The 15,436-nt window shown below is 38.6% G+C and overlaps 1 protein-coding gene across 1 annotated transcript in view; it reads right to left on the reverse strand.

Annotated features, from left to right (window-relative positions):
• Positions 1-15,436, reverse strand: part of LOC103509280 (calcium/calmodulin-dependent protein kinase type II alpha chain) — a 132,558-nt gene that overhangs the window by 62,940 nt on the left and 54,182 nt on the right. Inside the window, exons 2-7 of the mRNA XM_026823662.1 lie at positions 14,949-15,043; positions 11,435-11,494; positions 7,658-7,712; positions 6,535-6,673; positions 1,866-1,968; positions 1,159-1,268 (exon numbers count right to left, since the gene is read on the reverse strand). Coding sequence (XP_026679463.1) covers positions 1,159-1,268; positions 1,866-1,968; positions 6,535-6,673; positions 7,658-7,712; positions 11,435-11,494; positions 14,949-15,043 — 562 coding nt within the window. The remainder of the gene's footprint in view (positions 1-1,158; positions 1,269-1,865; positions 1,969-6,534; positions 6,674-7,657; positions 7,713-11,434; positions 11,495-14,948; positions 15,044-15,436) is intronic.

Genomic DNA, 15,436 nt, shown 5'->3' on the forward strand with positions numbered 1-15,436 from the left:
GAGGACACTGCGTTTCGAATTTAAACAGCAACATAAAATAATTTTCTGCCAACCTACATAGATAGCTCAGAGCGCTGCGCGTCTGCCTTTTAAGCGTTATATGTATTGTGGGATCGATTCCCGCCCGGGGCAGATTTTATCCTGAACAGATAAGGTTCGTTCTCGGAACGGCTGGTCTTCTCCTATCCTGTCTTCCTTTCCTCTTCGCTTTCGGGACAAAAGGACCGTAGCAGTTCCCTCTATCAAACCTCCTAGAAAAATGGTGAAAATCTATATAGTGACACTAACTTTCATTCCTCGGATGGGATTCAAACCCGCGTCCTCTCGTTCTCCGAGCGCCTCCCACTACGGAAGAGAAAACCATCCTGTCCCCATTTTTCACGAACAACATTTGTCGCCCGAGTTATTTTAAGCTCCTGGCGTACAACATTATCAATCATGTCACCGGTGTCGACTGTCAATAGACACACAGAGCTCCCCCACATGCTATGCATACTTTCCAAGGCCCTCTTGAGTTATCGGAGGGAGGACATGGGAGGGGTAAAGGAGGGGAAGGAGAGATAACTTGAGGGGAGGGGAGATTACAAGAGGGGTAAAGGAGGGGAGGGATATAAGGAAGGGGGGATATATCGAAAAAGGTGATGTCGAGAGGAAGGGAGATGAAGGGGCCGCCCTTCCCTCACATGCTATGCAAACTTTTCCAAGGCCCTCTTGAGTTGTCGAGGGGAGGAAATGGGAGGAGAGATAACGCTACAGATAAAGGAGGGGAAGGAGGTAAAAGATGGGAGGTTATACGAGAGAAGAGGAGGGGTAGAAAGGAGGGAGGTAAAGGACAGGGGAGATTACAAGAGGGAGGTAACGGAAAGGAAAGGTGAATGTTGAGAGGAGGAGAGATAAGGGGGAGGGAGACCAAGACATGGGTATGTTGAGAGGAGGAGAGGTAACTGAACAGGGTGAAGAAGAGGGAGGTAAAGGGAGAAGAAGAGGGAGGTAAAGGCAGAAACACCCCAATGAAAAGCCATTGGAGAGAGAGAAAAAAATGATGGGTTGAACTCGGTTCAAGCAAAAACCTATAGGTAATGGGCCTCTCTCGTCTTGTGTGCTTCACTAATTAGACGCATGTACATAAGAATATGTATTAGTTATGAGAACACTTACGTCGTAGGCGCCAGCCTTGATTTGTGCGTACAGTCGGTGCTGATCTTCATCCCAGAACGGCGGATAACCCACCAACAATATGTACAGGATAACACCTGCCAACATCCAACACGAATAGATTATAAGTATAGATTAATAAAACTTCAAAAATGAAATTATACCTAATTGATTTTTGGAAAAAAGAAATATGTATAATAAAAGTTGTTACTTTGCATGTTCCCCAAGCCCAGACTTAATTATTATTCCGGATCTAGACAAAGCGAACCTTGGTCCAGACAAAGCAAGATTTAACCATTTGAAAGCCCTCGTGAGGACATTACTGTTCTGCTGGTCAAATCCATCCGCTGGTCAGCCTGAAAAAAGATTAATCTGGTACTGATCTAACAAGATTGACGTAAAAACACCGATGGATTTGATCAGACAACTTAATTGATGTCTTGTCTCCCCCCACACACCACCAGATAAGTTCATCTCATGAGATGAAAATATTGAAATTTAATTTCCATGAGTTCATCAGATCAGTTGAACTTATCTGATAGAAAATACTGGGACGAAACCTCTTAAAAAAAAAGAAAAAAAAAAAAGGCCAGAGTAGAGAATTTTGGGTTATAAATTATTTTTTCCCCCGAATAGGCATGGATGTAAAGTAAAAAATAATCTTTAACTTTACTAATGAGACAGCCGTTCAAAAAACTATCCAAACTTACCGAACCAGGCCTGTTGCTCGCCTTGCACTTCGATGGCAAGACCGAAATCCGCCAGTTTGACAGCGGCGCCCTTCGCCTTACTTGCTAATAGTAGATTTTCTGGCTGAAAACACACAAAAACAACACAAATTTTCATTAAAACATCACTTTTATAAAGAGGATGTCTTATCGTCCCGAAATCAAAGAGAGCCTTGTTCCTTGTAATTTGTAATGTAAGCGCTAACTTGACTGACTTTCTCCTATCTTGTCTTTTGGTCGATTTCGGGACGATATTAAGACCTCCTCGGTTAGGCTGGTCAGTACTGCTATATCGAACCTCAAAAAAAAGAACCTAATAAATTTAAAAAAAAAAAAAAAAAAAAAAAAAAAAAAAAAAAATCTGGTGTGAACATCACACGACTTTCCTTATCCTATTGAATGATGTTCATTTTTATGTTCTATAGTAACTTTTACAATATCTCTAACCGTTTAGTCAGTATAGCTGAAAACCGCCAAAGAACGGTCGAAAACCGCCAAAAAGCGGTAAAAATACCGCCAACCTCATCCTTGTCACATTTGACAGCTGCATGCCAAATTTCAAGTCTCTAGTTAATACCGTTCTCGAGAGATATACCGTTCTCTAGAGACCTCAAAACGTGTTTTGGCACTAAAAACTGACTATCCAAAATTTGACTCGATTACATTTTACTTTCCTTACTATAGGAAAATTTGACCCGATTACATTACTTTCCTTCCTATAGGATAAGGAAAGTAAAAAAGAGAAAAAGAAAAAAATTACTGAGGATTTGAGGGGGGAAAGGGAATACTCGAGTTTGGCATCGAACTAAAATAAATAAGTAAATAAATAAATTCGAAAGCAAGAGAAAGATAAGGCGAAAGAAAGGAACGAAATGGATAAATAAAATGGAAGGAGAAAGGGAGAAGGGAGGGGGGAAAAGGAGAAAAGAGTGGGAAGAGGGTGAGAAAAGAAAATAATGGAAAAAACACAGACAGGCAGCCTGTGTGCAAGTAAGCCAAATAAATAAAAGGAATAGAATACACAAAACCGAGAGAAAAATAGAACACAAACAATTATTGGAGAAACAGGGAGAAGAGAGAGGTGGAGAAAGCCGGCAGGAGAGAGAAGGGAGGAGAGAATAATAAAGAATATAAAAGTAGTGGTCCCTAGACTTGCAATTATTGAAGAAAGAGAAGAGAATAGACGGAAGAGAGGGAGAAAGAAGAAAAAAAGTGGGAGAGGAGGAGGAGAAGGAGGAAAAAATAAGATAAAAGTGGAAAAGCTGAAAACTGAAAGCAATATTTTTCAACTTTATCAAAGTAATCTTGAGTTAAAAGGTAAAAACTAAACGTGATCTTGATTTATACAGAGATCAAGGAGCCACAAAATTGCCAGCCTAGTAAGCCTAGTTAGCTTAGTTGGTAGTGCGTCTGCCTTGTAAGCGCTAGGCCGCGGGTTTGATTACCGCCCGGGGCGGATTTTATCCTGATGGGATAATGTTCGTTCTCGGAACGGCTGGCTTTCTCCTATCCTGTCTTCCTTCTCTCTTCGATTTCGGGACGATAAGACCATTAGCAGTTATAGTTCCCTCTGTCAAACCTCTTAAAAAAAAGGAGCCACAAAAATAGCCAAAATAAGCTAGCTTGGTTGGTAGCGCGTCTGCCTTGCAAGTTGCAAGGGCTAGGTCGCTGGTTCGATTCCCGCCCCGGGCGAATTTTATCCTGAAGAGATAAGGTTCGTTCTCTGAACGGTAAGACTCCAAGCTCCCCCTATCAAACCTCTTCAAAAAAGTGCCACAATAGTTTTATGGCGGAAAATGAGCTAAGAGAAATGTTGAGAAATTCTCAACAAATATGAGAAATTCAACAAGTGTGTAACAAAAAGATTATTACTCCTACCAACATGTTGTATACAGAATCTGTATATCTGTTGTAGGTATTACAGTATAATAATAGGTATGAGCAAACTACATAGAAGCTAGAATAAAGAACACTATAAGCACGCGTCAGGAAGAGAACATTGTATGTAAATTGAAAGTTGATACACCAGCATATAATATTCTACGAACATGTGGTGTGAGAGAAAAAATGAGAGAGGGAGGAGGAAGGGAGAGAAAGAGGGGAGAGAGAGAGAGAGAGGATAGAACGAGGGATATAGAGAGAGGGAGGAGAGAACGAGCGTTTGAAAGAAATTGAGAGGGGAAGGATTGATAGGGAGAAAGAGAGCAAGGGGAAGGGAGAGAGGGGGAGAAATAGACGGAAGGGAGGTAAAGAATAAAAAGATGGGGACAAATTGTAGAGATAACAAATATAGGGGGAGTTACAGTATAATAATATGAGCAAACTACATAGAAGCTAGAATAAAGAATACTATAAGCACGCGTCAGGAAGAGAACATTGTATGTAAATTGAAAGTTGATACCCCAGCATATAATATTCTACGAACATGTGGTGTGAGAGAAAATGAGAGAGGGAGGAGGGAGGGAGAGAGATGAGAGAACGAGGGAGAGAGAGAGGATAGAACGAGGGAGATAGAGAGAGAGGGAGGAGAGAGCGAGCGTTTGAAAGAAATTGAGAGGGGAAGGATTGATAGGGAGAAAGAGAGCGAGAGGAAGGGAGAGAGGGGGAGAAATGGGTAAAGAATAAAAAGATGGGGACAAATTGTAGAGATAACAAATATAGGGGAGGGAAGAGAGATGTATATGAGGGAGAAAGACAGAAGGAAGAAAGGAAGGAGATAGGCCGAAATGGAGAAAGGACGAGGAGAGGAAGATAAAACAAGCTGGGCCCGTCCCTCCGGGAATTTTTTAGCCCGTAGTTTATTCGATCGGGGAATGAAAGGAAAGAAAGGAGGAGATAGGAAAAGATGGAGGGATTAGGGAGAGAGAGAGAGAGAGAGAGGAGGAAGGGAGGGAGAAGAGAGAGAAGAAAAGGGAGTTGAGAGGGAGATAAAAAAAGGGTAAAGTGAAGGAGGAAGGGAGGGAGAAGAGAGAGAAGAAAAGGGAGTTGAGAGGGAGATAAAAAAAGGGTAAAGTGAAAAAAACAAAGGGACAAAGTGGAGATAACAAACAGGGAGGGAGGGAGAGAGAGAGAGAGGGAAGGGAGATAAAGGGTTTGTTAAGAGAAAGGAGGAAGACAGAGGAAGACGTGAGGGGGAGGGGGAGGGAGAGAGAGAGAGGGAAAGAAAGAGAGGGAAGAGAAATAAAGGGTTCATGGAGAGAAGGGACGAAGACAGCAAGAAGAGAGGGAGAAGGAGGGAGGTGGAAGAGAGAGAGAAGAGAAAAAGGGAGAGAAAGAGGGAGGAATAGAGAGAGAGAGAGAGAGAGAGAGAGAGAGAGAGAGAGAGAGAGAGAGAGAGAACAGACAGAGGAAGAAGGGAGGGGGAGGGAGGGGGAGAGAGAGAGAGGGAAGAGACATAAAGGGTTCATGGAGAGAAGGGACGAAGACAGCAAGAAGGGAGGGAGAGTGAGGGAGGTGGAAGAGAGAGCGAGAAGAGAAAAAGGGAGAGAAAGAGGGAGGAATAGAGAGAGAGAGAGAGGGAAAGAGAGAGAGGGAGGGAGGAACATGTGTGAGAAAGAAGAAACACACACAGACAAGTTTGTTCGTGACTCGAGCTTCTGTTATGTAGTGATAACGAAGATAAAAAACAATATGCAAAAGAGGGAGGAACAGGAGGGGGAGAGAAATAAAGGAAGGGAGGGAAAGAATGGGAGAAAGGGAGAGGCATAAAAAAAAAGAAATAATAATACGTGGTAAGCTAATACAGATACAGGGTGTCTAGTTGTCTACTAAACGACACAATCGAATTCCCTCGAGGTTTTCAATTTCCACCTGCAATATATGCGTCAAATATTGATTTTTGTTCCGGCCAATGGGCATTTTATCCTCATTTGTTTGGGAACTTAGAGTAGAATGAAATGGAGGAGCCTAATGGATGGAGTTTCTATTTTTATCTCAGGGTCATTTAAATGCATAGAATAGGGGAGACCGGGGTGTGTTCGGACGTGGGGCTTGTTCAGACAGGGCGAATAACTCAGCCACGTTATGTTTGATCTTGCCGAAACTTAGTCAATAGAACATAGGTGTGTGGATTCTACTGTTAAAGAAGAAGATTGGGAAATCCTTTCATGTATATTTATAGATTTTCTAGGATAGAATTGAATTCTTACCTTTAAGTCTCTATGAACTAAGTTGTCTACTAAATGACACAATCGAATTCCCTCGAGGTTTTCAATTTCCTTCCACCTGCAAGATATGCGTCAAATATTGATTTTTGTTCCGGCCAATGAGCATTTTATCCTCATTTGTTTGGGAACTTAGAGTAGAATGAAATGAAATCCATTATTGAGTTTCTATTTTTATCTCAGGGTCATTTAAATGCATAGAATACAACATAGGTGTGTGGATTCTACTGATGAAAGAAGAAGATTGGGAAATCCTTTCATGTATATTTATAGATTTTCTAGGATAGAATTGAATTCTTACCTTTAAGTCTCTATGAACTAAGAATGAAATGGAGGAGTCTAATGGATTGAGTTTCTATTTTTATCCCAGGGTCATTTAAATGCATAGAATACAACATAGGTGTGTGGATTCTACTGATGAAAGAAGAAGATTGGGAAATCCTTTTATGTATATTTATAGATTTTCTAGAATAGAATTGAATTCTTACCTTTAAGTCTCTATGAACTACCCCATTGGAGTGGCAGTGGTTGACGCTCTCCAGGATTTGCTGAATGCAATGGGAGGCATCCGCTTCTGAGTAGAACTCGCGGGCTACAATGTCCTCGAACAATTCGCCCCCCGTCACGCTGTGGAACAAACGAACCGAATGGGTTAAAATTTGTGGGAGGGTAAATCTGTTGAAATTTATCTAAATGCATTTTTTTTTTTTTACTGCTATAGTTGGAAAAAATAACTTTGAAAATTTCATTTTGAAAAGTTCAAAAAACGCATTGATCCATGATCAAATTTCCCACAAAATCAACAAGCAGGGCCCGACCCTCCGGGAATTTTTTAGCCGGTAGCTTATTCGATCATGGTTAAAGAATACCTTTGTACCTACCTAATTTGTTTAATATTCAGTTTAACCCGTCACGCTGTGGAACAAACGAACCTAATGGGTTAAAATTTGTGGGAGGGTAAATCTGTTGAAATTTATCTAAATGCATTTTTTTTTACTATCTCCCTGCTCCAGTTGGAAAAAATAACTTTGAAAATTTCATTTTGAAAAGTTCAAAAAACGCATTGATCCATGATCAAATTTCCCACAAAATCAAAAAGTCAAAAACGGGATAGGACCTTTACAAATAACCCAACATTCAAAGCACAACGCTAGCTTATTACCATCATGGCATTTTTACCCATATTATGGTTTCTATGTTGGGAAATCAATAAGATAACATATTACATACCTACATATTATGTATGTAGGTATGAATATGTATTTTATCCTCCCTCAATGTATGCAAATTAAGTAAAAGGTATAAATTAAGTTGCAAATAACCCAACATTCAAAGGCACAACGCTAGCTTATTACCATCATGGCATTTTTACCCATATGGTTTCCATGTTGGGAAATCAATAAGATAACATATTGCATACCTACATATTATGTATGTAGGTATGAATATGTATTTTATCCTCCCTCAATGTATGCAAATTAAGTAAAAGGTATAAATTAAGTTCCTACATATTATGTATGTTTACATGTATGTATGTAGGTATAAATATGTATTTTATCCTCCCTCAATGTATGCAAATTAAGTAAAAGGTATAAATTAAGTTGTACTTACAGATCGAACACTAAATAATGGTAATTTTCTTCTTGTATACTGTCATGCAAGCGCACTGGAACAGAAAGAAAAAGAACAATGTTAAAATGAAGAACAGTGTGAAAATAAAGTAGTTATAAAACAAGTCGACAGTATAATAACAAAAGTAACTCTAGAAGAAGTATACATATTACAGAATTAATCTAAAACTCAAAGAACAGCGTTAAAGGAGAAGTTTCTACCCAAATTGGTATACCCAAAACGTCTGAAAACCTTAATGGAACTAATCTTCATAAGTTCCTACAGGCAAAGCCTTGTTGAGACAGCCATAACCCTTCTTCGAATGTCTAATAGTTAAATTAAATATGTAAAATAGTAGCTACTTACTACCCAATACCTAAATCTCAAAGAACTAAAAACTTAACCAAACTGCAAGTACCTTAAAATTCAAGAAGATACGACATGGCTAAAAAGAAAGAAAGATAAGGGCGTGATAAATTATATCGTATGGAAATTGGAAAACAAAAGACAATGTATAATACTCGTATAGAGTGCACCAAAAGAGCTAAAGTGCTAAAACGTTACTACAAGAGAGTACTCTCAAAGAAGTACCTACTACATCCAATGTTAAAACAGAACGAAAATCTAAAAACTTGATGATACCACGAGCCTCAGGGTTCAGAGAAGATAAAGTAAATAAACCATCTATTTGGGAACGAATTTATTTAGGATATAGACGAAAACAAGAAACACACAAAAGAAAGAAGAGGAGGTGGAGGAGGAGGAAGAAGAAGAAAAAGAAGAGGAAGAGGAGAAGGAGAAGGAGGAGGAGAGAAGGAGGAGAGGAGGAGGAGAAGAGGAGGAGGCAAGACTGGAGAGAAAAACAAGAATGAAGATGCGGTGAAAGAAAAAACTAAAAAAAAAAAAAAAAAAAAAAAAAAAAGGATAGAACAAGTGAACAACAAAAAAGGAAATTTCTTCCCAAAATATGTTCAGCACTAAGCTTTCTCTCATTGCACAAAATCGATGAAACTTTCTTTTCGGTTTAAGTAATTTCAGCAACCTCCGTGACACATCACACTAGGCTTGCACGGGTTCGATTCCCGGCGGAGTCAAAGTTTTTCTGTCCTCATCCTCTTTTTGATTTCAGGACGATAAGACCTCAGTGTTCCCTCAGCTTGTATAGTCGTTAGTGATCGCTTCTAAAGAATACCGTGATGAAATAGGTCCACAAGAAGTCCAAGATGATGGAATCAGTCAATTGATCCAAAAACTCAGAAAATGCAAGGAGGAAATTTTGAATTTAAAAAGGGCGAAAAAGGTCAACTCCCAAAACTGATGGCAGTGATGCTGATGACAAAGCTTCCGTTATATCAGGGCAGACTCGAAAGCAAAACCAGGAGAAGGAAAAAAAAAGAAAAAAGAAGAAGGAGGAGGAGGAAGAAAAAAAAGGAAGAAGTAGAAGTAGACGAAAAACATTTTGAAAAATGATCTCCATCCAGGACCGGGGGCAGGAAAGGAGCAGGTAGGGGGTTGTGGACGGACAGAGTGAAATCTATTTGATTTCGGACTTTGGAACGAGAAAACCTGAGTCCCGGCCATTCATCAAAGTAAGAATAGCAGGATATGTGGCGGAGGCAGTTTTCCGAAGCATCATGTGATCCTGAGGCTAATGAAGGAAGAGGAGGAAAATGGGAAGGATGCTTAGGAGGAGGAGGAGGAGAAGAAAAAGAAGAGGAGAATCTTCTTGTTAAGATGGGAGAAGAGGCCCCCCGGGGGGGGGAGGAAAATAAGAAAAAGAAGGAAGAAGAGAGGAAGAGGAGAAGGAAAAGAAAGGTGAAGAAAATAAGAAAAGGTTAAGAAGATAGGAGAAGGAACATATGAAGGAACTAGCTGAATTCCGTCGCTTCGCTCCGGAATCCCGCTAGTTCATCCCGAGGCATGGCCAAACTTGTAGAAAAGGCATGGCCGAACTTGTAGAAAATAATGAAAAATACGGTCGCGCTGCGCGCTCTCTATTAGCTGCATAGTTATCAAGCTAAAAACATAAACAAAACTCAAAATGTTGGTCGAGAACGGAATATTTCTCTCCCGCAGTCTTATGGAGATTTTAGCGATCAAAAATTGATCATATCTCAGGATCGGTTTAGATTTTCGCAAAATCCTTTCTTATTCTGCGCGCTCTCTATTAGCTGCATAGTTATCAAGCTAAAAACATAAACAAAACTCAAAATGTTGGTCGAAAGCGGAACATTTCTCTCCCGCAGTCTTATGGAGATTTTAGCGATCAAAAATTGATCATATCTCAGGATCGGTTTAGAATAGTTTAGATTTTCGCAAAATCCTTTCTTATTCCTTTCTACCTACTAGAGCCTCCCAACGCAATCGTGTAAAGCCCCCCACAATCTTCATGTGGAGCTATAGCCCTCCACTATCCCCACATGTGGAGTTGATGATTAATGATGTACTATTCTACTCCCACACAATAGAACTGTCCCAACAATAGACCCCTCCTTCCGTTCCCAGAACAGACAAACCTCTTCCATCAGACAACAGACAAAACCATTCCTTCACCCCCAGACAACGTTTCGGCGCTCAAGAAACAACACAGCTTATCAACCATTATTTCGAAAATTTGCTATCAGGATTGACAGATTTGATTTCTGGTCCCATTTTGGGGCCAAGAAAATTTGGGTCAAAAATGGGGACTTTTTTTGATTTCAAAGTTTTTTTTTTTTTTTTATCTAGCGAGATATTTTGCAATCCAAATCAACAGAGCATAAGATGCAGCGTGTAAACGGGCCTTTAGGCTGTTTAGCTCCTCAAGCGCCGATTTACAACAGACAATATATCATGGTTGGTATACCTTTATGCCCTCATAAGAAAACAGACAGATGAAGGGTAGTTCTATACAATCTCTTCCCCTTAAACCAGTCCTCTTCCCTCAAAACAGTCTTCCTTTTCCCTAACTGAAACAAGAGACCCCCCCCTCCTCTCCGAAAACCTTTTAATTATGTTCACTTCATTGTGTCAAGTGACTTAGCTTTTGCCGTGACTTTCCCACCCTTAAACGACACTTGGAGTCGTGCTTTGCACAGGTATTATTACATAGGTTGTATTGGAAGTACATATCAGTGAGTTATTTGTGGTGAAAAGCGTCTTTTATTCACAAATTGTGTGAATATCATAGCATTACTGTGAGCCTCTTTTACTACATCTGTATGTTGTTAAGGTTAATTTTTCTTTAGGCATGCACTGCATACATGGACGGCACGCCCCTGAAGGTTAATATGTACATTACTTTCCTTGATATAGGAAGTATAGGATAAGGAAAGTAAAAAAACTCGAGATCACGGATTTTCGAAATCCAAAAGACATCGATTTTTTTTTATGAACGCCTGAAAATTGTTGTGTTTATGTTTTACGCATAACATCTTGGAAAAAATACCATGTACGCTGTAACTGGGGTCTCTTCCGGAGTGGAGCTATTTCAATTAAACCTACTTTCTACCTAGTTAGTTACCTACCAACAATATAAAATTGACCTAACCTTTTTTTTCTAGTTAAGCAAGGTCTTTTTACTGAATTGTTAGTTGTATGTATTATTCTTTAACCCATCAAATATACGAGACCTTGTTTAGACTGCTGGGGTAAAGGGACTTTTCAGTCCTATTCGGGCAGGATAAACAAGGTATATTCTATTCTATTCTATTCTATTCTATTCTATTCTATTCTATTTTATTCTATTCTATTCTATTCTAAACAATGTGATTATGAATTAAATCAAAATTGACTTACCAATATTTGGGTGCTGAAGTTTCCTACATATTCGAGCTTCTCTTTCCAATTTTTGAAAATCTGTGAAACCAAACAAAACAGAAATCAATTGATTGGGATAGGATTTTTATTGTTATTTAACACTTTTTTAAACAACAAGGTACCTATTTTGCTCGTTCAATAAACCTTGGAAGTTTTATCCGACTATGGTGGATGGTCTCTTGTTTATGCTTTCACCAAATACACATCCTATTGTAGTAGAATTACCAGCCTTTGTCCAGTTGTCCCCACTAGGTACAACGGGAAATGTTAGAAGCACAGATGCTACAATTTTTCAAGTTTTCCCCCACATAAATCGAAGTACCTGCTAGGTAACTGGGGTAATCTTTCTCTCTTCTTTCTCCCATCTTTCTCTCCTTCTTCCCCCTTTCTTTCCTCCCTCCCCCACTCTCTTCCCTTTTTTCTTACTCTCACTCTCCTATATTTTTTCCCTTTTCTTTTCCTTTTCCTCCCTCCCACTATATCATGGCTTATATTTTCCCCTCTTAATTCCTCTCTCACTCCCACTCTCTGTCTTCCTTCCTCTCTCTCCTTCCTTCCTCTCTCTTCCTCTTCCTCCCACTCCTATGGCTTATATCTCTTCCTCTCCCTCCCACTATTATGAAACAAAACCTTACTATTGTATTTTCCCAGCCATCGCATAAAAACTTGAAAGACATTTTCTATTTTTACTCGAGTCAGCGATTTTTTTTTTCTTCCTTCTCCTCCTCTCATTATTTTCCAATAGGGGGAGGGGGAGGAGGAAGAGGAGGAGAAATAGGGGGAGGAGGGGGAAGCCATTCTAAGCCGTGTCAAGTGTCACTCAAAAACCTCCTCCTCTTCTGCCCCAATTTTCTATCCTCCTCCCCCTTCCATCGTATTTAAATACTCCTTCCCGATATTTGTTGTTTTAAGCCTGCCTCACGTGCTATAATGGACGCCTGGTAAACAGGAGGGTGTGGGTTCGATAGAGAAATAAAAACACGGGTGATTGAATTTTGAATTTTGTTTTATTGCCTATTTACGTCATTTCACATTCTGGCATTTTAAGTTTCTCCTTTGATTTTCATGTTTGCAATTTGAATTTGAGGGCTCATTTGGAAGCTAATCTTCAAAGTGTTTTTGAAAATTTCTTTTGAATTTGGAATCTTCATTCTGGAATTTTGAGGGTTTCTTTGGAGTTCTCGATACTTTCTTGAATTTTGAGGATTTCTTCTAAATTTCGAATCTTTATACGCCTTCTGGAATTTTGAGGGTTTCTTCTAGATTTAGATTTTTTGTTTGTCTTCTGGAATTTTGAGAGTTTCTTTTGGATTGTCCATACCTTCTTGAATTTTGAGGATTTCTTCTAAATTTAGAATTTTTGAGTACCTTCTGGAATATTGAGGATTTCTTTTAAATTTAGAATTTTCATACACGTTGTGAAATTTGAGAATTTCTTCTGAATTTAGAATTTTCGTATGCCTTCTGGAATTTTGAGAGTTTCTTTTGGATTGTCCATACCGTCTTGAATTTTGAGGATTTCTTTTGGATTGACCATACCTTTTTAAATTTTGAGGATTTCTTCTAAATTTAGCATCTTCACTTCATATACCTTATTCAATTTTGAGGGTTTCTTTTGGATTGTCCATACCGTCTTGAATTTTGAGTATTTCTTCTAGATTTAGAATTTTAGTTTGACTTCTAGAATTTTGAGGGTTTCTTATGGATTGTCCATACCTTCTTGAATTTTGAGGATTTCTTCTAAATTTAGAACTTTTGAATGCCTTCTGGAATTTTGAGGGTTTCTTCTAAATTTAGAATTTTCGTATGCATTCTGGAATTTTGAGTTTCTTTTGGATTGTCCATACCTTCTTGAATTTTGGAGATTTCTTCTAAATTTAGAATTTTCGTATACCTTCTGGAATTTTGAGGGTTTCTTATGGATTGTCCATACCTTCTTGAATTTTGAAGATTTCTTCTAAATTTAGAACTTTTGAATGCCTTCTGGAATTTTGAGGGTTTCTTCTAAATTTAGAATTTTCGTATGCATTCTGGAATTTCGAGTTTCTTTTGGATTGTCCATACCTTCTTGGATTTTGAGGATTTCTTCTAAATTTAGAATTTTCGTATACCCTCTGGAATTTTGAGGGTTTCTTCTGGATTGTCCATACCTTCTTGAATTTTGAGGAGTCTTCTAAATTTAGAATTTTTATATGCCTTCTGGAATTTTGAGGTTTTCTTTTGATACCTTCTTGAATTTTGTGGATTTCTTCTTAATTTAGCATCTTCATTACACCTTCTGGATTTTGAGGGTTTCTTTTTGATTGTCCATACCTTCTTGAAGTTTGAGGATTTCTTCTAAATTTAGCATCAAAGAATTTCCATGGTAGAATTTGGAGTTCCAATTTGTGGTGTATTAATTGTAGACTTGTACAGCTGTTTCAACTTTCTTAGTGTCATAGTGTAGAGTAGATGACTTGTTTTTAGTAAAATCGGCATATCGGATCCGAAGATTTGACGGTACTTTGGAGATTTTGTGTGTGGTTGTTTTTTTTTTTTTCAACATAATTTTTTCCAAGAATTCAAGTTGTTGTTGAGTGAATTTATTTTTATGACAATTAGTAGGCAGGCATAGGTCAACTTAATATTTTACTTTTGTTTATTTTTTATTTTTTGCTATAAGAAAAATGGGTAATTCTATACTGGCCATTTGGATTGAGTCTTCTTTCTAATCTTTTTATGCACCTAACCTGGAGCTATAAATTTTGAACTCCACTACACCGAAGCTCATTTCCCCCTCTTTTAAGGGAAAGTACGGGAGTTTAACCACTAGGTGGCGTGGTAGCGCCTGTACTAAACCGTTGGAATTATTGGAAATCCAAGGTGGCGCACTCCCAACCATTCAAGACCAATGGTTGTTTCCTTCAGTAAACATGCACTCCGGATGATGACCTGGCACTTGCAAACGAGAAAGCAATTCTTGTGGCAAATCACTGGAGATTCCAAATCTGAAGTTTTTGACATTTGTGACCACGGAAAGTAAGTAAGTTTCCTTCAGTTTCCAAAAGAAAACCGTTTGCGTATCTACTCACCTCTAGCTGATAGTTTCTTTGTGTTGATAATCTTGGCAGCGAATTCTAAACCGGTGGCCTTTTGAATTGTCCATACCTTCTTGAATTTTGAGGATTTCTTCTAAATTTAGAATTTTCGAATGCTTTCTGAAATTTTGAGGGTCTCTTTTGGATTGTCTCTCTGGAATATCGAGGGTTTCTTTTGGATTGTCTTTCTGGAATTTTGAGGGTTTCTTCTAAATTTAGAATTTTCGTATGCCTTATGGAATTTTGAGGGTTTCTTTTGGATTGTTCATTCTTTTGGATTGTTGCTCTCTTCGATTGCGGAACGATAAGACCTTTTGGCAGTTACAGTTCCCTCCGTCAAACCTCTTAAAAAAAAAAAAGATCAAGTGTTGTGTTGCTTCAGATTCCACAAGGAAACCGTTTGCGTATCTACTCACCTCTAGCTGATAGTTTCTTTGTGTTGATAATCTTGGCAGCGAATTCTAAACCGGTGGCCTTTTGAACGCATCTTCTTACAACAGAAAACGCCCCTCTGAAAGCAAAAGAAAAAAAGAGAATTTGTGGAAATTCGCAAAATCACAAATGAATGGCCAGAGAAAGAGGGAAATCTGTACGAGTATTTACAAGTACATATGTAGGTATCTTCAGTTAATTATTAATTTATACATTACTTACTATACTTGCTGGGATAGGACTGAAAAGTCCCTTTACCCGCAAAGGCTAACCGAGGTCTCATATATTTTGACATATTATGGGGAACACATATTACAAGTATTAGTGATTTTATTGTCCATGGAGTAAGCAATGTGACGTTTAACACAAGTCAAGGTTTTTACCTTGGACAGTGTTGAATCTTCCCATGTTCATGTGTAGATAATGTGGGGAAGCAGAACTATGTCAACAAAGCACGTAAAGTGAGTAAACA

The sequence above is a fragment of the Diaphorina citri genome, unplaced genomic scaffold (genome assembly GCF_000475195.1).
Source record: "Diaphorina citri unplaced genomic scaffold, Diaci psyllid genome assembly version 1.1 scaffold481, whole genome shotgun sequence".
Taxonomy (NCBI): domain Eukaryota; kingdom Metazoa; phylum Arthropoda; class Insecta; order Hemiptera; family Psyllidae; genus Diaphorina; species Diaphorina citri.